The sequence below is a fragment of the Eumetopias jubatus genome, unplaced genomic scaffold, assembly GCF_037043125.1.
Source record: "Eumetopias jubatus isolate StellerSeaLion01/CBP00866 unplaced genomic scaffold, mEumJub1_p1.0 scaffold_2, whole genome shotgun sequence".
NCBI classification, from domain to species: domain Eukaryota; kingdom Metazoa; phylum Chordata; class Mammalia; order Carnivora; family Otariidae; genus Eumetopias; species Eumetopias jubatus.
In genome coordinates this window covers 27,051,446-27,074,827 of record NW_028274808.1, presented here as the reverse complement: position 1 = coordinate 27,074,827, position 23,382 = coordinate 27,051,446, and the positions used below count along the sequence as shown (strand labels likewise).

Sequence of the window (23,382 nt, the reverse complement as noted above, 5' to 3'; positions counted from 1 at the left end):
ATCTATTTAAAGAGGACTTTCTTCATGTACTTCAATCCAACACCACAAATGGCATGCAGAAGCAGATGAGACTTCACCTGTCTTCTATTGTCAGACATTAATGTGACTTGCTAAGTGTAAAATAATGCCTCTCCTAGTAATCTAATGTTTTGGAAAACAGTTCCTTTTCAATGACAGTGTGATTTACTCTAACATGTAAGAGAGTTTATTATTGTTATTTGTAATGGCTCAGTTTTAATTCCTACTATGATAAGTCCCCACAGACATAATCCACATAAACAAAAGCTCTTTTAACTCTTTCCAAGAGTGTAAAAGAGTCCTGAGATCACAAAGTTTGGGAACTACTGCATTTTGATTATAAACTTCCTAAAGGGCAGAAAATAATGCCATTCTTATGATCCTGCTCCTTACAGAACTTATATTTATTGAGTTGTTACTGAGTTACTATAAAACCTTACGGTTCATGCCAGATTCCTGAGAAATAGACCAAAGGGGGAAAACACACTAGGGAATTGTCCCAGTGGCTGTTAACTAAGCAAGTTGCATGAAGTTCTTTTAAATTTCCATACACACTTCACTAATAGTGAGTCTCACACTCCCAGAAAAGGCCTAGTCATTCTCAGAAATGTGAATTAATAGAAATATAAAGGGGATCCTCAATAGATCACTGATTGACTCAACTGAATATGCTATTTTCCATATTTCATGTTGGTAATAATAAATGAGTGCTCAAATGCGGGAGCAAGATGGTGGAGGAGTAGGAGACCTGGATTTTGTCTGGTCTCAGGAATTCAGCTGAATAGGGATCAAACCATTCTGAACACCTACGAACTCAACAGGAGATCGAAGAAGACAATAGCAACAACTCTCTGAACAGAGAAGCAACCACTTACTGGAAGGTAGGACGTGCGGAGAAGTGAATCCGAGGCGATATTCGGGAGGATAGACGGTGGGGGAGGGGGCCTCCTTCGGCCGCTTCTGGCAAGTGCTAAGAGCCGCGGAGCACAAAATCGGAACTTTTAGAAGTCGGCTCCGCTGAGGGAGGTCACTCCAGTAGCTAAGCGGGACGTGAAAACCTCGCAGGACAGTGTGGACTCAGGACCCTCGGGGTCAGAGAAAGACCGGGGGTGCCTGAATGCAGCAGAGCTCCCAGGTACCAGAGCGGGGAAGCCGGCCACAGAGGTGGAGGCGAGGCGTGGGCTCTCAGCTCGGGGTGGCCATAAACTGTGATCCGCGGCCCAGTTGGGCCACTGTGCCTCCAGCAGGGACCCAACAAGCAGCAGAGCCGGGGAGACTCCCCTTCCTCCCCCAGGAGGAGCGGCGCGGGAGCACACCGCAGGGATCGGCTGGGTTTGGAGACCACACGGGATCAGGTGCCAGAGATAGAAACGCTCGGTCACAGGCCAGGTGAGCACGGAGTGCGGCCGGAAAACGGGAGACGGGAGTGATTGACTGCTTTTCTCTGGGGGCGCACTGAGGAGCGGGGCCCCGAGTTCTCAGCTCCTCGGGGCAGAGAGTGGGAGGCCACCATTTTCGCCCTGGTCCTCCAAAGCTGTACTGAGAGCTTGCAGGGAACAAAAGCTCCTGAGAGCAAACCCGAGCAGCTTGCTTAGCCCAGACTGACAAGGGCGGGGCAATTCTGCCTCCGGCAAAGACATTTGGGAACCACCGCAACAGGCCCCTCCCCCAGAAGATCAGCACGAACAGCCAGCAAGCCAAGACCAAGTTTATCGATCAAGGAGAACGGGAGAACTCCAGCGCTAGGGGAATACTGCACATAGAATTCATGGCATTTTTTACCATGATTCATTAGTTTTTCAAAGTTAATTTTTCTTAACTGTTTTTTGGGGTTTTTTTGAATTTTTCTTTTTCCCTTTTTCAACCAACATCTTATCAATCCCTTTTTTAAAAAAACATTTTTTATTTTTCTTTTTTAGAGTCGTATTTTATCCCTTCACAGTAGTTACCCTTATTTTTGCCATATATATGTAAGTTCTTCTCTCTTTAAAGTTTTGATATACAGTTTCTTCTAACAGATCAAAACATACCCTAAATCACTAGTGTATGGCTTTGTTCTAGTCTCCTGCCCGATTACACTCTCTCATTTTTTTCTTTTCTTTTTAAATCTTCTTCTTTCTTCTTTCAAACAACTTCTTATCTTATCAATTCCGTTTATAAAACCTTTTATAATTTTCATCTTTACAGTCATCTTCCATCCCTTCATTGTATCAATCCTTATTTTGTACATATATAATAAGTCTTTCTTCCTTTAAAATTTTAGGAGGCACTTTCTTCTAACAGACCAAAATACACCCAAACTCTAGTGTGTGGCACTGATCTATGCACTAGCCTGATCATATTTGATCATATTCTGTTTTTTTTTTTGTTTTCTTCTGTTTTTGTTTGTTTCTATCTTTTTCTTTTTTTTCCCTCTTTCTTTTTTCTTTCTTTCCCTTTCTTTTCCCCTGCTTTCAGGTCTTTTCTGATTTGTATAGAGTATATTTGCTGGGGGACGTTGTTAACCTGTTAGCATTTTGTTCTCTCATTCAACTATTCTCCTCTGGACAAAATGACAAGAAGAAAAAAATCACCTCAGCAAAAAGAACAAGAGGTAGTACCGTCTGCCAGGGACCTACTCAATACAGACATTAGTACAATGTCGGACCTAGAGTTCAGAATCATGACTTTAAAGATACTAGCTGTTCTTGAAAAAAGCATGGAAGTTATTAGAGAAACCCCTTCTGGAGAAATAAAAGAAACTAAAATCTAACCAAGTTGAAATCAAAAAGGCTATTAATGAGGTGCAATCAAAAATGGGGGCACTACAGCCATCAAAAGGAATGAGATCTTGCCATTTGCAATGATGTGGATGGAACTGGAGGGTGTTATGCTGAATAAAATAAGTCAGAGAAAGACATGTATCATATAACCTCACTGATATGAGGAATTCTTAATCTCAGGAAACAAACTGAGGGTTGCTGGAGTGGTGGGGGTGGGAGAGATGGGGTGGCTGGGTGATAGACATTGGGTAGGGTATGTGCTATGGTGAGCGCTGTGAATTGTGCAAGACTGTTGAATCACAGATCTGTACTTCTGAAACAAATAATGCTACACATGTTAAGAAAAAAGGAAAAAGAAGAAGATAGCAGGAGGGGAAGAATGAAGGGGAGTAAGTCAGAGGGGGAGATGAACCATGAGAGACGATGGACTCTGAAAAACAAACTGAGGGTTCTAGAGGGGAGGAGGGTGGGGGGATGGGTTAGCCTGGTGATGGGTATTAAAGAGGGCACATTCTGCGTGGAGCACTGGGTGTTATGCACAAACAATGAATCATGGAACACTACTTCAAGAACTAATGATGTAATGTATGGTGATTAACATAACAATAAAAAATTTAAAAAAAGAAAGAAAAATGGGGGCATTAACTGCTAGGATAAATGAGGCAGAAGAGAGAATCAGTGATATAGAAGACCAAATGATGGAAAATAAGGAAACTGAGAAAAAGAGAGAGAAACAACTATAGGATCACCAGGGCAGAATTCGAGAGATAAGCGATACGGTAAGATGAAACATCATTAGACTAATTGGGATCCCAGAAGAAGAAGAAAGAGAGAGGGGGGCAGAAGGTATATTGGAGCAAATTATAGCAGAGAACTTCTCTAATGTGGGGAAGGAAGAGGCATCAAAATCCAGGAGGCACAGAGAACGTCTCTCAATATCAATAAAAATAGGTCAACACCCCGACATCTAATAGTAAAACTTACGAGTCTCAGAGACAAAGAGAAAATCCTGAAAGCAGCTCAGGAGAAGAGATATGTAACCTACAATGGTAGAAACATTAGATTGGCAACAGACCTATCCACAGAGACCTGGCAGGCCAGAAGGGACTGGCAGGATATCTTTAGAGCACTACACGAGAAAAATATGCAGCCAAGAATACTATATCCAGCGAGGCTGTCATTGAAAATAGAAGGAGAGGTAAAAAGCTTCCAGGGCAAACAAAAACTAAAGGAATTTGCAAACACAAAACCAGCCCTAAAAGAAATATTGAAAGGGGTCCTCTAAGCAAAGAGAGAGCCTAAAAGCAGCATAGATCAGAAAGGAACACAGACAATATACAGTCACAGTCACCTTACAGGCAATACAATGGCACTAAATTCATATCTTTCAATAGTTACCCTGAATGTAAATGGGCTAAATGCCCCAATCAAAAGACACAGGCTATCAGATTGGATTAAAACACAAGACCCATCAATATGCTGTCTGCAAGAGACTCATTTTAGACCCAAAGACACCCCCAGATTGAAAGTGAGGGGGTGGAAAACCATTTACCATGCTAATGGACACAAAAGAAAGCTGGGGTGGCAATTCTTATATCAGACAAATTAGATTTTAAAACAAAGACTATAATAAGAGATGAAGAAGGACACTATATCTTACTTAAAGGGTCTATCCAACAAGAAGATCTAACAATTGTAAATATCTATGCCCCTAACATGGGAGCAGCCAATTATATAAGGCAATTAATAACAAAAGCAAAGAAACACATTGACAACAATACAATAATAGTGGGGGACTTTAACACCCCCCTGACTGAAATGGACAGATCATCTAAGCAAAAGATCAACAAGGAAATAAAGACTTTAAATGACACACTGGACCAAATGGACTTCACAGACATATTCAGAACATTCCATCCCAAAGCAATGGAATACACATTCTTCTCTAGTGCCCATGGAACATTCTCCAGAATTGATCACATCCTAGGTCACAAATCAGGTCTCAACCGATACCAAAAGACTGGGATTATTCCCTGCATATTTTCAGACCACAATGCTTTGAAACTAGAACTTGATCACAAGAGGAAAGTCGGAAAGAACTCAAATACATGGAGGCTAAAGAGCATCCTACTAAAGAATGAATGGGTCAACCAGGAAATTAAAGAAGAATGAAAAAAATTCATGGAAACCAATGAAAATAAAAATACAACTGTTCAAAATCTTTGGGATACAGCAAAGGCAGTCCTAAGAGGAAAGTATATAGCAATACAAGCCTTTCTCAAGAAACAAAAAAGGTCTCAAATACACAACCTAACCCTACACCTAAAGGAGCTAGAGAAAAAACAGCAAATAAAGCCTAAACCCAGCAGGAGAAGAGAAATAATAAAGATCAGAGCAGAAATCAATGAAATAGAAACCAAAAGAACAGTAGAACAGATCAACGAAACTAGGAGCTGGTTCATTGAAAGAATTAACAAGATTGATAAACCCCTGGCCAGACTTATCCAAAAGAAAAGAGAGGGTGGGAGGGATGGGGTGGCTGGGTGATAGACATTGGGTAGGGTATGTGCTATGGTGAGCGCTGTGAATTGTGCAAGACTGTTGAATCACAGATCTGTACTTCTGAAACAAATAATGCTACATATGTTAAGAAAAAAGAAAAAGAAGAAGATAGCAGGAGGGGAAGAATGAATGGGAGTAAGTCGGAGGGGGAGACGAACCATGAGAGACGATGGACTCTGAAAAACAAACTGAGGGTTCTAGAGGGGAGGAGGGTGGGGGGATGGGTTAGCCTGGTGATGGGTATTAAAGAGGGCACATTCTGCGTGGAGCACTGGGTGTTATGCACAAACAATGAATCATGGAACACTACATCAAGAACTAATGATGTAATGTATGGTGATTAACATAACAATAAAAAAGAAAAGAGAAATGACCCAAATCAACAAAATCATGAATGAAAGAGGAGAGATCACAACCAACACCAAAGAAAGACAAACAATTATAAGAACGTATTATGAGCAACGATATGCCAGCAAATTAGATAACCTGGAAGAAATGGGTGCATTCCTAGAGATGTATCAACTACCAAAACTGAACTAGGAAGAAACAGAAAACCTGAACAGACCTATAACCACTAAGGAAATTGAAGCAGTCATCAAAAATCTCCCAACAAACAAAAGCCCAGGGCCAGAAGGCTTCCCAGGGGAAGTCTATCAAACATTTAAAGAAGAATTAATACCTATTCTCGTGAAACTGTTCCAAAAAATAGAAATGGAAGGAAAACTCCCAAACTTATTTTATGAGGCCACCATTACCTTGATCCCAAAACCAGACAAAGACCCCATCAAAAAGGAGAATTACAGACCAATATCCTTGATGAACATGGATGCAAAATTTCTCACCAAAATACTAGCCAATAGGATCCAAGAGTACAATGAAAGGATTATTCACCATGACCAAGTGGGATTTATCCCTGGGATGCAAGGTTGGTTCAACATCCGCAAATCAATCAATGAGATACAATATATTAACAAAAGAAAGAACAAGAGTCATATGATCCTCTCAAAAGATGCAGAAAAAGCATTTGACAAAGTACAGCATCCTTTCTTGATCAAAACTCTTCAGAGTATAGGGATAGAGGGTACATACCTCAATATCATAAAAGCCATCTATGAAAAACCTACAGCGAATATCATTCTCAATGGGGAAAAGCTAAGAGCTTTTCCCCTAAGGTCAGGAACGCGGCAGGGATGTCCACTATCACCACTGCTATTCAACATAGTATTAGAAGTCCTAGCCACAGCACTCAGACAACAAAAAGAAATCAAAGGCATCCAAATCGGCAAAGAAGAAGTCAAACTCTCACTCTTTGCAGATGATATGATACTGTATGTGGAAAACCCAAGAGACTCCACCCCAAAACTGCTAGAACTCATACAGGAATTCAGTAAAGTAGCAGGATATAAAATCAATGCACAGAAATCAGTGGCATTTCTATACACCAACAACAAGACAGAAGAGAGACAAATCAAGGAGTCGATCCCATTTACAACTGCACCCAAAACCATAAGATACCTAGGAATAAATCTAACCAAAGAGGCAAAGGATCAGTACTCAGAAAACTATAAAATACTCATGAAAGAAATTGAGGAAGACACAAAGAAATGGAAAAACGTTCCATGCTCATGGATTGGAAGAACAAAGATTGTGAAGATGTCAATGCTACCTAGAGCAATCTACACATTCAATGCAATCCCCATCAAAATACCATCCACTTTTTTCAAAGAAATGGAACAAATAATCCTAAAATTTGTATGGAACCAGAAGAGACCCCGAATAGCCAGAGGAATGTTGAAAAAGAAAAGCAAAGCTGGCGGCATCACAATTCCGGACTTCCAGCTCTATTACAAAGCTGTCATCATCAAGACAGTATGGTAGTGGCAGAAAAACAGACACATAGATCAATGGAACAGAATAGAGAGCCCAGAAATGGACCCTCAACTCTATGGTCAACTCATCTTTGACAAAGCAGGAAAGAATGTCCAGTGGAAAAAAGACAGTCTCTTCAACAAATGGTGTTGGGAAAATTGGACAGCCACATGCAGAAGAATGAAACTGGACCATTTCCTTACACCACACACAAAAATAGACTCCAAATGGTTGAAAGACCTAAACGTGAGACAGGAGTCCATCAAAATCCTAAAGGAGAACAAAGGTAGCAACCTCTTCGACCTCAGCCGCAGCAACTTCTTCCTAGAAACATCGCCAAAGGCAAGGGAAGCAAGGGCAAACATGAACTATTGGGATTTCATCAAGCTAAAAAGCTTTTGCACAGCAAAAGAAACAGTCCACAAAACCAAAAGACAACCGACAGAATGGGAGAAAATATTTGCAAATGACATATCAGATAAAGGGCTAGTATCCAAAATCTATAAAGAACTTATCAAACTCAACACCCAAAGAACAAATAATCCAATGAAGAAATGGGCAGAAGATATGAACAGACATTTTTCCAAAGAAGACATCCAAATGGCCAAGAGACACATGAAAAAGTGCTCAACATCGCTCGGCATCAGGGAAATCCAAATCAAAACCTCCATGAGATACCACCTCACACCAGTCAGAATGGCTAAAATTAACAAGTCAGGAAAAGACAGATGTTGGCGGGGATGTGGAGAAAGGGGAACCCTCCTACACTGTTGGTGGGAATGCAAGCTGGTGCAACCCCTCTGGAAAACAGTACGGAGGTTCCTCAAACAGTTGAAAATAGAGCTACCATACGATCCAGCAATTGCACTACTGGGTATATACCCCAAAGATACAAATGTAGGGATCCGAAGGGGTACATGCACCCCGATGTTTATAGCAGCAATGTCCACAATAGCCAAACTGTGGAAAGAGCCAAGATGTCCATTGACAGATGAATGGATAAAGAAGAGATGGTCTATACACACAATGGAATATTATGCAGCCATAAAAAGGAATGAGATCTTGCCATTTGCAACGACGTGGATGGAACTGGAGGGTGTTATGCTGAGTGAAATAAGTCAATCAGAGAAAGACATGTATCATATGACCTCGCTGATATGAGGAATTTTTAACCTCATGAAACAAACTGAGGGTTGCTGGAGTGGTGGGGGGTGGGACGGATGGGTGGTTGGTTGATAGACAGTGGGGAGGGTATGTGCTATGGTGAGCGCTGTGAATTGGGCAAGACTGTTGAATCACAGATCTGTACTTCTGAAACAAATAATGCAATATATGTTAAGAAAAAAAAAAAGAAGAAGATAGCAGGAGGGGAAGAATGAAGGGGAGTAAGTCGGAGGGGGAGACAAACCATGAGAGACGATGGACTCTGAAAAACAAACAGGTTTCTAGAGGGGAGGGGGGGTGGGAGGATGGGTTAGCCTGGTGATGGGTATTAAAGAGGGCACGTTCTGCATGGAGCACTGGGTGTTATGCACAAACAAGGAATCATGGAACATTACATCGAAAACTAATGATGTAATGTATGGTGATTAACATAACAATAAAAAATTTAAAAAAAAAAGGAATGAGTGCTCTCTGGCACAACAGAAAGACCAAAATGCCAGTATGATAGATACCTCCATTTAAAAATATTTAATTGTAAAAAAAAAAGTTTAATTGTAGTAAAATACATGTAAGATTTACCACTTTAACCTTTTCTTTTTTACCCCCATTGGTTGCAGTAGTATTTTTTTTTCACGTTTTTAAATTCCAGTTAGTTAACATACAATGTAATATTAGTTCCAGGTTGTAGAATTTGGTAATTCATCACTTACATACAACACCCAGTGCTCATCCCAACAAGTGCCCTCCTTAATACCTATCACCCATTTAGCCCATCCCTCACTCCCCTCCCCTCCAGTAACCCTCAGTTTGTTCTCTATAGTGAAGAGTCTGTTTCCTAGTTTGCCCCTTTTTTTTAAAGATGTTCATCTGTTTCATTTCTTAAATTCCACATTAGGAGTGAAATCATATGGTCTTTCTCTGACTGACCTATTTCACTTAGTGTAATACTCTCTGGCTCCATCCACGTTGTTGCAAATGGCAAGATTTCATTCTTTTTGATGGCTAAGTAATATCCCGTTATATATATGCCACATCTTCTTTATCCATATCAGTTGATGGATGTTTGGGCTCTCTACATAATTTAGCTATTGTAGATAATGCTGCTATAAACATCGGGGTGCATGTGTCCCTTCGAATCAGTATTTTTGTGTATTTGGGGTAAATACCCACTAGTACAATTGCTGGCTCATAAGGTAGTTCTAGGTTTAACTTTTAACAGGAACCTCCATACTGTTTTCTACAGTGGCTGCACCAGTTTGCATTTCCCCCCACACAGTGTAAGAGTATTGGGAAAACTGGACAACTCCACCTGAACCACTTTTTAAGTGTATGTTTAGTGGCATTAAGTACTTTCAAACTGTGATTCCCAGATGCTTTATTCAAAGCGTCTTTTTTTCCTTGACTACTCCTATGAATCAAAACATAGAGCATTTTATCTTCAAGATTTTCAAACAATCTTAAGCAGTCTTTTAATGAAAGGAATTGCTAAAATATCCTTCTTCCATTTAATTATGAGGTTTTTCAAAGATTACTTCCAATCCCACTTTTAATGTTTATAAAGCAACTGACCACAAGTCAGACAGTCCAATATTCCAATAATTGCAAATGTTCTAATACTTTACTTCCCCAAAGCATGGTCTCAATCAAATCCTAGTCACAATGTTTTAAGAAAGCATCTATATGCAATTTTGCTATTTTTAATTTTATTTTTAAGTATGCTCCACACTCAGCATGAAAGCCAACATGGGGCTTGAACCCACAACAACCCTGAGATCAGGACCTGAGTCGAGAAAGAGTCAGACGCTCAACCAACTGAGCCACCCAGGCGGCCCAGTTTTGCTCCATTTTAAATGCTTAGGAAAAGAACTGGACAGAAGTACGACATAATGACTATATGAGCTGCCTCAGGGTAGTAAGATAATGGACTTTTTACTGTACTTTCCAAAATCCGCACAATTACTTTTATTTTCAGAAAACAAATTTAAAAAAGCAGTAACAACTGTCAAATTGTAAAATGACTCAAATGATTTTATTTCTCATTGCCACCAACTTTCTGGTTGAGTTAGCATGGGCCAAATGATTTTTAGGATAGTCAGATGTAGGTTTAAATCTGGCTCCATCATTTAACAGCTTTGTGACCTTGGACAAGACATAACTCTCTGAGGCTCAATTTCTTCATCTATAAAAAAACCAAAATCTACCTTGTGTGGTTGCTGCTGTAAGGATTAAATAAAATTACACCGGAAAAGCACAAAAGTCATTCCCAGACAATTGTTACTACTTCTATTAGTTTTTATACTATTATTTAGTAACAATATCAAAACTAAGTTCATTCATACATGTGCCAACAGAGCAGTGAAAGCACTTTGATGACGAAGGACTGGGCTAATATATGAGAATTATTATTTACACATTTCAGAAAGAAGATGAGAAATCAGAAGCATTAACTTAACAAAGAAATTCACTTGCTCAAATATTTATAAAGCACATACTATGAGCAATTCAATTAATTAAACACTGAACTGCTCTTATTACATACTTCAAATTTATCTGCTTTCATAAAATTCCAAAAGGCTAACAATTATACTTTCCTACTGTTAAATTTTTGGATATTTTGGGGGAGGAGGCGCAACCAAGTTTTTGATAACTTGCTACAAATTTTTATATAAATCCAAAAGGTTTTTTTCCAAATAAGAATATTTTCCTACAAAGAGGAAAAGCATAGCTTGGCATCTCTTCTCAAGATATTAGGGAAAAAAAACAGCTAAAATGTATTCATTTATTCACCAACTGTAATCCCATGTCATTTCTTCTTTTAAAAAAAGTCAGCAGTCAACATGAGAACAACGTGAGCTTTTGGAAAGGGAGAACTGCACATCCTATTAACAAGATGGATGAGAATGTCAAAATGGTTTCCACAGTTGGCGAATATATCAGAATGAAGGCATCCGATCTTTTTGGTGTCTAGTTATACATATACATACCCTAGCTTTTCAAAAGCATTATAACGGCATTAACTGGGCATCAGGCATTAACTGGGCATACCCTAGCTTTTCAAAAGCATTATAACTGGGTATTTAGGTTATTTTTAAACTATAATTGATGATACAGGGACTTTAGCTTTAAGAATTTTTGGTCAATCAGTAAATGCAGTTTGTAGTTAATACAAATCATCTACAACTACCAAATGCCTCTTCACTTTTTAAAAAATCTACCATGTAAGAAAAAAGTTGCAAGTCCAAACAAACAAAAAAACAGCTACCACCAACCATTCGTGTACTTTTTGTTACACTAAAAAGGCAAAAAAGAGAGAGGAAACTTTATATCACTTTTTCTCTTTTTCTACAATTAGAAAGTACACTAGTTTAAATTGAATAGGGAGCTGACAAACTCCAAAAGGTGGGGGGGTAGGGGGGAGGACTTAAGCTCACAGTTTTAATTCTATACACAGATACCTGAACAAACAGGCAAAACAAGTTTCCACTTGACAAAGAACCCAGCAACTCACTGTAGGGAAAAGCAATCTTGGATGTCTGATGAAGCCTTAAAAGGAAAACCCAGCAAGCACGCAAAACCAAAAACTCCTACCTTTTCTCAATTACTCAAAAAATGATTTTTAGAAAATGACCTTCAAAACTATCCCAAGTACCTAAGCTTTAATGGAAATCCCACGATCAAGGCTACATCCCACCTTTCTGAGTATTTCTATCAGAGGAATAAACATAAGTCAAAGTAACTTTAAGGACCTTGACATGTGGGAAAAATAAGAATTTAAGAGACACTGATCTCTTCAATTCTATCTACTACATATTTTACAGTGAACCACCCAAAAGATTTCTTTGTTGTGAAGCAAAAGAAGGCTATTAAAGACATTCAAGAACAAGCTAGTCTAGTGTTTTTACCTGCAACTCATCATAAGACTCATGATGATGTTTATTCCTTGCCAAAACCTAGCACTACAATATAATATATTTTCTTAGCATCAGTTACATTCCTTGATCGTTTCTCCTCCTGAGATCTAAGCTTAAGATCCCATTTTTAAACATATGCATGCTCACAACTTGGCCCTTAATGACATGCCTTCTATCTCCCAGATATATTTCTTTCCCCTTTTAACTGCCAAAGAATCACTTCAGGGCTGGAAAGAATGAACAGGTAGCTGTGATCTACACAGTTCCTCGGGAAGGAAGGGGATGCCCCAGGGGAAAGAAAAGACAGAAGAGTAGACAAAACTTCTATGTAAATCTATGTAAATAGACTATGAGGAAAGCATCTTATTTTAAAAAGGCCCTTAACAAAATGTCTCTAGTTAACGCTCCTAGAAAGTGGTACAGAGGCTATATAAGCTGAGATGTAAAATGGTGATATTTCATAATTTAAATACTACTAGTCTAAGAGATGAACCTTATAGAGACTTCATCTATCCTAGATCAGACTTGCATGTCCAACATGAGAAGAAAAGGGAGTCACCCTCAACATCTCAGACCTCTATATTTATCCTTGATATTATTTATTAATTTCTATAAAAATGAGCAATGGAAAAAAACTGAGGTGAAATCCCATGCAAAGTTTTTAATAACAAGAGTTTGAGAATAACATCCCTACAGACAATGCATACCAGAAGAAAACACTCACAAATTTATGATCTACTATTTCAATACTAGCTAAAAGCCAACATGAAAATGACACACGATATGAAAGAGTAGCATATATCTAAATTAAAAATAGGATGACAGAACTCAGAAAAGAGTTAAAAAAAAATCATTTCAAAAATAAAAACCAAACAAGAAGGAAAACAAAAGGGAAAAAAATACCCCAGAGAATAAAAATATCTCAGTCAGTCAGGGTGCCTGGGTGGCTCCGTCGTTGAGCGTCTGCCTTCGGCTCAGGTCATGGTCCCAGGGTCCTGGCATACAGCCCCACATTAGACTCCCTGCTCCGCGGGAAGCCTGCTTCTCCCTCTCCCACTCCCCCTGCTTGTGTTCCCTCTCTCGCTGTGTCTCTCTCCGTCAAATAAATAAGTAAAATCTTAAAAAAAAAATACCCCAGTCAATGCCTTGTGATAGGGATCAGCAAACTACAACTCATGTGCCAAATATGGCCACCACTTGCTTTTATAAATAATGCTTTATTGGAACAAACCACACCCATTCATTTATGTATTGTCTATGGATACTTTCATGGCACAAAAGCAGAGCTGAGTAGTCAAAACAATTGAAACAGAGACCATATAGGGCACAAAGCCTAGAATTGTAGCCATAAATAATGATTTAAGGTATCTATTGCTATTTAACAAACTATTCCAAAATCTATGGCTTAAAATAACAACTACTACTTATTATTCTGATGATACTATGAGTTAACTAAACTCAGTCATCTGGAGGCTTGATGAGGCTGGAATATCCAAGTTGGTTCACTCACTCAGCTGGCAGTGGGTACTGGCTGAAAGCCACGAGCCTTACTTCTCTTCTCCATGGTCCTTCTCAAAACATGGTGGCTGGGTTCCAAGAAAGTTCCCAACGCATGAAAGGGAACACTTAAAATCTCTGAATGCTCAGGTGTTACACAGCAAAACTTCTGCCACATTCCATTCATCCTAGCAAATCACAAAACAAGCTCAAATACAGGGGGAAGGGAAAAGGTTCCACCTTTTGGTAAGTGATATAGTAAACATATACATAAAGAGGAGGAATATATGGTAGTCATCTTTGGGGACTATCTATCACACGTATATTTGTAGAACTAAAACTAAATGAAATTTATAAGAGAAAAACAAAGTAAACGTGCAAGACAGTTACTAGGATGGCTCCCAATGATCCCCATCTCCCATTATATATGCCCTTGTGTGATCCTCTCCCTTTTAATGCAGGCTGGTCTACTGATTCCCTCCTAGCTAAAAGAATACTACAAAAGTTGATGAGACAATACTTGCAATATTACATTTTAAAAAGACTCTAGCTTCCATCTTCCTTGTCCACTTTTGATCTCTCACTTGCTGGCTCTGAAAGAAGTCAAACGTCATGTTGTGAGCTGCTCTATGGAACTGAGGAAGACCTCAGTCCAACAACCTGCAAGGAACTAAATCTTGCTAACAATCACATGAACAGTTTGGAAGCAGATTCTGCCCTCCATCAAGCCTTCAGATAAGACCATAGCCCCAGCCCATATTTTGATTGGCAGTCAAATGAGAGATCCGGAGCCAGAGGACATGGCTAAGTCATGCCCAGACTGCTGACCCACACCTGGAATCTTGACCCAAAGCAACTGTGAAATAATAAATGTTTGTTACTTTAAGCTCTTAAGGTTTGGGATAGTTTCATAAACAGCAATAAGCAACTAATACAGTAAACTCAAAACAAGTAGAAAGAAGGAAATAATTAAGGGAACAAACGATGGACAAAATTAACAAAGCTAAAAGTTGGTACTTTGAAAAGATCAACAGAACTGATAAACACCCTGGAAAGCGGCTAGTCTAATCAAAGAAAACACAGCCTATCAGTATGAAAAATAATAAAGGAGTTTATCTCATTAGCTCTTAGAGACAATATAACAATAATAAAACAGAATGTTATAAACACATTTATGCAAATTTAACAACTTAGATAAAATAAACAAATTCCTTGAAAAATATAACTCACCAAAATTGAGGGATAATAACTGAGACAATTTCTTAGCCATGTACCTATTAAAGAAATTAAATTCAGTATCAAAAATCTTCCCACAAAGAAAACTATGATTTAGTTAGTTTCACTGGAGGATTCTACCAAATATTTAAGGAGAATGATGGCAATTCTCCAAAAACTCATTCAGAATAAAGAGAAATAATCACTTCAAATACACTTTATTAGTATAACCCTAATGCCAAAAACCTGACAAAGACATAACAAAAAAAAAGAAAAAAGAAAATTACAGACCAATATTTCTCATAAACTTGGATCTAAGCAAAAATCTTTAACAGAACATTAGCAAATAAAATCTAGGAATATATAAAAAGGATAATACACATCATGACCAAATAGTGTCTATCCCAAGAATGCAAGGTTGACTTAACATTCATAAATCAATGTAATGTAATATATTAAAAGAATAAAGGAGAAAGCCCCCATGGTTATCTCGATATATGCAGAAAAGGCATCTGATAAAATTCAACACCTTTTTATGATAAACCCACTCAACAAACTAGAAACAAAAGAGATCCTCCTCTATCTAATAAAGGACAGCTATGAAAAACTTAATGGTGAAATATTGAACATATTCCCCCTGAGAGTTGGAATAAGACAAAGATGTCTACCCTCATCACTTTTATTCAACACTACCAAGAACAAATAAAGTCATAACTACCTCTATTTGAAGATATGATTCTTTAATAAAATCCTAAGGAATCTACATAAGGACTATTGGAAATAATAATTTTCTCAGTCACAGGATACACGGTTAATATAGAAATTGATCATATTAGCAAACAACTGAAAAATAAAAAAATTTTCAAAATCCATTACACTAGCTTTAATATACATTTTAAAAAATTTGGAATAAAAAAATCTCATGAAAGACTCCCACACTAGAATTTATGAAAATTACTGAGAGAAAATAAAGGCCTAAATAATGTTCATAGACCGGAAGACTCAATATTGTTAAGATGTCAATTTTTCCCAAATTGACCTACAGATTCAACATAATCCCAATTATCAGCTTAGCATGCCATGCTGTAAAAACTGACAATCTGATTCTAAAATTTCAGTGAAAATTCAACAGACCTAGAAAGTCCAAAGCATCTTGAAAAAGCGGAGCCAAGAACATTCACACTATCAACTTCAAAACTAACTACAAAGCTATAGTTACCCAGGCAATGTAATTCCGACATAAAAACAGACAAATAGATCAATAAGACAGAATGAAAAGTCTGGATATAGACCCCCACTTATACAAACATCTGATTTTTAACAATGGAGAAAAAGCAATCCAATAGAGAAAAGAAACCTCTTTAAGAAATGGCGCTAAAAAAAAAAAAAAAACTGGATAGCCACACATTAAAAAAAACAAAACAAAAAAACCATCAAGCTCACAGAAACTTAAAAATAAACATAAGATTGATCACAAACCCTAATGTAAATGCTAAAACCATAAAGCTTTTAGTAAGAAACATATTTTTGTTACTTGGGAACAGGTCAAAGTTCTTATCCAGGTCATAGGTTACAGGAAATAATAACTATAAAATAAATATATAAATGACATAAATTTAATAAAATAAATTTAAATTTAAAACTTCTGTTCAAAGGACCTATTAATAATGGATCAGCACAACATGTATAATGTGTAGCTAACAAAGGACTCCTAGAACTCAACGATAAAAAGATCAGCCCAATAAAAGTAAACTTTATCCAATTTAAAAAAAAGACAAAACTTCATAAAAGATATATAAATAGTAACTAAACACATGAAAAGGTCTTCAACATTAGACGTCAGGCAAAATAAAATCACCATGAGATACCACATATTCCCACTAGAATGGTTAAAACTGAAACATCTGAGAACATGAAATGGTGAGTAGAACTCTCATATATTGTTAATGGGAACGTAAAATGGCACATTCACTTTGGGAAAAGGTCGGGAAGTTTCTTACAAACCTGAATATTTACCTACCCTAAGCCCCAACAATTTCAATACTAGGTATTTGCTCAAGAGAAAGAAAATCTACATCCACAAAAAAAAAATTTACAGGAATGTTCACAGCAACTTTATTCATAATAGCTCAAAACTGGAAATAACCTAAAAGTTCATCAATAGGAGAAGGGATAAACCAACTGTAGCACATTTACATAATGACATACTACCCAGCAGTGAAAAGGAGCTACTGATACATGTTACAACATCAAAAACATTCACTGAGCAAAATAAACCTTACAGAAAAAGAGTAAACATTATATAATTCCATTTATATGAACTTCTAAAACAGGCAACTCGTAATCTAGAGTGGACAGAAAGTCAGAACAGTGTTTGTATCTGGGACAGGGACTTAGGAAACGGGCATGAGGAAACTTTCTGAGGTTAGGATGCCTTTCTGTAAGGGTTTGAGTTGCACAGGAGTTCACATCTGTCAAAACTCAATGAATGTACAAATAAGATTTGTACACATTTTACACTAAAAGAAGACAAATCTGTAAACAAACACTGAACTCTAGATAATAACATGCATACACTGGCGTTGTTAGGGGAAGCTGCACAGATGCTTGCAATTTGAGCACTGACATGCTCAAAAAGAAAAAAAAAGAGATGGATAGAGGAATATACAAACAGATATGTAAGAGAAATTATACAGTATTTTAATTTATGCAAACACGCCTCTATGTTGACCAGTTTTGTTGTTACCAACTTTCACATAATATCTTATAAATACCTATTTTGTTCTTTAAATCATTTGCCTCCAAAGAGTGGTATCATTAAAGTACAAGAGAAACTTAGCACACCTTTCTAACTAAAAGTTCTGTGTAACTTCTGTTTTAAAAGGTATCTTAAAGCACAAGATTTTAAGAAAAGACTAAAAAAAGAAAAACTGGGAAGACATTTATAAGCTAGTTCCTTTCACCAAATTAGAGCCTTCTTAACCCCAAGGCAGGGCATTTGCTTGAAAGTATAATCAAGGAGCTTGCCAGACAATGTTAAGTACAAAAAGATTCCCACTCCAGGACTGAAGCACTCTGTTTTCTTAGCCACCGATGGGTTTAGAGGACGGTGTTGTGTCCTTTTTTCAGGTATAGGAACTTCATTTGTACAGTGGGGAAGAAAAAAAAAGATAAGCATGGTCAAGCTGAAAAATCAGAAGAGTCAGGAATGACTTAGGCAACCTTTACATGGTTAAATGTGTGTTGTCGTAGACACCATCTGAGTCAAAAGAAAGGATAAAACTGTCATACATATTTTACTGGTTTTGATACTGAAGTGCCTCATTTTACATATCCTAATCTTATGTTAAGTAACTACTTAGGAAGCCTATTTCAAAATTTCATCAATTTAAAGAAAGTACCATGAAATCTTGGAATTCAATGCTTTGCTAAAGACTTTTTAAAAAAAGACCTCATCTAAACTTTTCTTTAAAAAGAGATCTCATGAGTACATACTGCCTTGTGACAAAAATATGTCACTACTGGGAACCAAACTTAAAAGATAATACCACTCTAAATTGATACTATTTATAAAGCTTTGACTGCTGTCCTTTGAACAATAGAAAACCAGGGTCAAGGATCTTATCTGTAGAAGAGAAAGTCTTATATAAACTCTAGTCAACAATAAAAGACTGGGTCCTTTTGATACGGCCATCTTAAGAAGGCATTAGAAATAGCAGTTTGAGAATCTGCATCAACAATGGAAACTGGAGATTATGTTTCTAAATGTGGGTAGAATGATTCCGTTATTGTCTCTAAGCCATATTTGAAACAAATAATTATCACAGTCGAAAATGGGATAGAAAAAATTCTTAATTCTGCTGCTGGAAAGAACTGTAATATTTTTAAAAGGCATAAGGATTTAAATATGACTTCACACCACTTCTGAGATCTTTAAAATGGTTTCATTTATTCTCTGGAACTGTAAGCTCATTTCTAAATGGAAATTTAGGCATTAACATTCTTTCTCTCCAATCTTTGCTTGGCTAGATTGGACTCATCCTTTAAATCCCTATCTATCTAGAAAGACGTCCTTAAAAGCTCAAAACCAGGATAAGACTTCCTATTGCCCCTCCACCACGGTGTATTACAGTAACTCCAGGTTACTAACTTTGTGGGGTTCTGTTATTACTGCTGTTCTTGTTTAGTCTTCCCTATTAGACTGTAAGCTCCATAAGGGCAAAGACTATCTGCCACATCAAAATTGTGTCAGTATTTAACATGTGACCTATGACAAGTAACAGAACATTTGTGGAACAAATGAATTACAATTTCTAAACTTTTCCATCCAAGGGATTGTTCCAGTTTCCTCTTTTAAAACAGCTTTTCCATGACAATCCCATTACTCACATTCTAACCGACTAAGTCAACTGAGAATTACTGCTAACTACTCAACCTACACAGAGAAGACCAGATTTAACCAATTTGTTGTGCTATGCACACAAACATGAAAGTATGATAAAATAACTACAGAGTGTTACATTTTTATACCATGTAGAGTTTCACTGTTTTTACGATTTCCACAACTAAAAAATTTATTTCTTAAAAAAAAAAACAGTTCAAAGTCAGGTTCTCAAAATTACAACATTACAGGACTGTGTTTTACTGTCTGGTAACTTATCTCCGCACACATAAAACTCTAAAACAGAATAAAAAGTTAACTATTGTGGCAAACAGGAAGAAGTTATTTGGGAGACAAGCAATATTTTATGTGTGACTAAACCTAAATAAGTACATTATCGTAGAAATAAATATAACTATCCGTTAATGATTATTTATAATGCAGTATGGTGAGGAATGACAAGATCTGTGACATGTGGGGGCGCCTGGGTGGCTCAGTCGGTTAAGCAGCTGCCTTCCGCTCAGGTCATGATCCCAGGGTCGTGGGATCAGAGTCCCACATTAGGCTCCCTGCTCAGCGGGAAGCCTGCTTCTCTCTCTCCTTCTGCCTGCCGCTCTGCCTACTTGTGCTCTCTATCTTTCTGACAAATAAATAAATAAAATCTTAAAAAAAAAAAAAAAGATTTGTGACATGTGCTATTAAAATAGTCCAATTTGGAATAAAGTATGCAAAAGAAAACCTTAGTTGATTCATTATATCAGACCTTTCATGTGACCCAAAGAAAAAGAAATGCTACTTCATCTAAAATAAGCAACACCCTTGAGCAAATACCTAGTTATATGGAAGCCCGTTTATGATTCAATTCACTAAATTCCTAATAGTATGTATACTATCTAGTAAGTATCTATACATCAAGAATGGATCCCGTAATCTAATATTGACTTCCTGTGTTTCTCATATTGCTGCTCCTGACCCATTAATGAACCACAAACAGCAGTTGTAAAGAAATGAATGGAATAGGATATAAAATATAAGACAACACATGTGATAAGGGAAAGTATTATTTCCTGAAACTTTTGGTTTAGTTTCTGTGTGAGACGATGTAAAATAAATTTCTAAGTATAGGCTACAATAAAAATGTGTGAATGCTACTCTTGGGAGTTTATGCCCCCAGTTACTTCTTTCCCCAAAACACTGCAAAAGCAGAAACTCTCCATCACAACTACTCACAAAATGAAAAGTGACCTTAACCCAGGTACAAGTTTTATTAGTTTAAGCTTGATTTCACAAGCTCTAAAATCAAACTGAGTTCAAATCCAGGTTCCACGACTTTCTGTGTAAATTTGGACTTTTTTAAACAGTATGAGCTTTGTTTCTGTCATCTGTAAAATGAGGGTAACACTATCTTTCAAGTTGGGGTAAAAACAAATAATACATATAAGTTCTTAACACATCTTTTACCATAAATAGAACAAATTAAGAGTGATATGTATTAGCAACATAGAAAGAAACTTAACAGAAGGTATTTAATGTGTTATCTTTGATGTTTGTGGGTGTGTGTTGCTTTTTCATTTTGTATTTCTATCCTGTATGAATTTTATAATGCATATATAACATATACTTTTTCATGTAGTTTCTAATTTATATAACCTTATACCTTTATTTTTTAGAATATAATAGTAGATATCTGAGCAGTGACATTACAGTCCTTTTTAAAATGCTTTTAAATACTGTATTTTATAAAAGTAAATTATGTGTTTTTAAAAGACAATGGTCAACTACTTGATCAAAAAAAAAAAAAAAGACAAAAAGTATGTGGTCCAGGACTTAGGAACTAGCATGTTTTTTGGGAGAACCAATGTGCCAGATGCTTCTCACTAAGTCCTCACACAAACTTAGCATATCATTTTTGCCAAGAAAACTGAGGCAATCGAGATAAGGTAAACAAGTAACAAATAGAAGTGTCCAGGACTTCAAAGCCTTTATTTCTTTCTACCATCACGTAATGCATCCAAATACTCTTCTCCAGTTGTTTCATATAGACATATTTTAATCTACCCAATTAGACTGTAAGCTCCTTGAGAAAGGGGAAAAGTTTCACAAATTTCATTTGTCTTTCATTGGCTTAGTAAGATTACGATACATCCGTAAACACTTGTTGAGTCAAACTTCTTTTGGTCTAGACTGTTCTCATGGGACATACTCTTGTTGTAAAAACGAAATAAACTACCAAACAAATGACAAAACTCTTAAGACTGCCCAAATCTAACTTTATTCCTTCACACTCGGAACTGAAAAAGTTTTAAGTATACCCATATCCGGAGACTACCACTAAGGGAGTTTGGAAACGAGTGCAAGTATCACTATGCAAACACTAAAAAAAGAATGGATTCACACATCCCCCTACCACGCCCCCGTCATCCAGGCATTCTCCTAAAGAAAGGAACCTCTAGTCTTCCGGTGAGGTGTTGAAGAACCATAACCACGCCCCCATTCTATTCCATCATTAACTTGTTTTCTATCCTTACCCGGACCCCAGTCCCCAAGACCAAACCCCTTAATAAACAAAAGTCTCTGACCTGCAGCGAAGTGCAGGGGAGAAGACTTCCGGCCGGCCATGTCCTTAGCATTCACGTTTGCCGCGTCCACCAGCCTCTTTACCCGGGACACGTCCCCATTGCGACAGGCCTCCAACAGTTCCCGTAGGGCCCCGCTCACTGCTGGGACCCCTGGCCCAGGTCCCGCTGCCCCAGGCCCCAATGTTGCTGTGGTGCTAACTCCTGCCGCCTCTGGGCTCTCCGCCAAGCTCGATCCAGGGGAGGATGGAGAGGAAGATGAGGAAGAAGTCGGGGAAGAAGAGGACGACGGTGAATTGTTACTGCCACCGCCGGCTGGGTTGGGAGTGACCCCGACGGCAGATGAAGCGGAAACCGCCGGGGCCACGGGAGCGGCGGCGGCGACGGTACAGATTGTGCTGGTGGTACTGCAACAGCTGGTACTGTCAACCGGGTCCGGGGATCGAGGCCTGTCGGGCGGATCCCGACTGCCATCCCCCTCCGGCAGCGCTAGGCCGTGCCGCGGGGAGAAGGGGGCCAGGCCACCCGCCGTTGGGGAGGCTGGGGTGGTCCCCGGCGCCAGGCCGGGGCTGAGTGGGGGGGGAGGTGGTGGCGGCGGCGCCGAAGCCCCTGGGGCGGACTGGAGCTGTTGTTGATGATGGTGGTGATGATGCTGAGAGCGACGCGACGCCGCCATCTTCGGACTCCCCCAGCACTGTCACTGCGGCAACGGCCCCCACCGCCCGCCCTCACTTCCGATCGCTAGACCAATTAGCGTCCAGCGCACAGGAAATGATGCTAGGCGGAGTGGGAGGGGCCAAAGAGAAGGAGGGAAGTATTGGCAGCTCAGAGAACAGCCATGGAAGGGGGCGTGGCTTCGTGACCGAGGGGCGGGCTTTGTGACGCCTTGGCGGGCAGGCTGCGGAGATTTGAAAGTTGGAACTGACTACTCCCTAAATGGGGCACTTTTCCTCCATTCTCGCTTTCAGCTTGCTTACCTTGCCCTGTTCTGTTCTGTTGCCAAGTCACCTTCAGTCTTCTGTGTCTTACTCCGAAGTGTGCTCCTGAGGTGTAACTCAATGCAAGAAGGGAATGTTTATCATTTATCATGTCTCAAGTAGCCTCGTCTGAGAAATGGAACTGAGAGTATACCTCACAGAATTGTTAGCAGAATTAAATGAACTAATGTATACAAAGCGCTCTGACCGTTAATAAAACATAACCATATTTAGCCCATTGGTAATTTTTTTAAATGGAGTCTGGCCCCCTCCGCCCCGTTATTCCTTTGGTCTCTATGTCCCTTCTTGTAAGTATTCTCGCTCTAGCCACTTTGTTAATACTGCCATTTTGTGGGTCAGATTGCCAGGACTGCAATTCAAGCTCTGTAATTTACTAGCTCTGTAAATTTGTGCAAGCTGTTTAATCATTCTGTGTCTCATGTTCTCTGC

General features: G+C 38.5%; 1 protein-coding gene across 1 annotated transcript in view; it reads right to left on the bottom strand.

Annotated features, from left to right (window-relative positions):
- TNKS (tankyrase) overlaps window positions 1–22,656 on the bottom strand; it is a 202,611-nt gene extending 179,955 nt beyond the window's left edge. Inside the window, exon 1 of the mRNA XM_028087573.2 lies at window positions 21,959–22,656. Within this exon, the coding sequence (XP_027943374.1) occupies window positions 21,959–22,631 (673 nt within the window). The 5' untranslated portion in view covers window positions 22,632–22,656. The remainder of the gene's footprint in view (window positions 1–21,958) is intronic.
- Window positions 22,657–23,382: the final 726 nt, after the last annotated feature.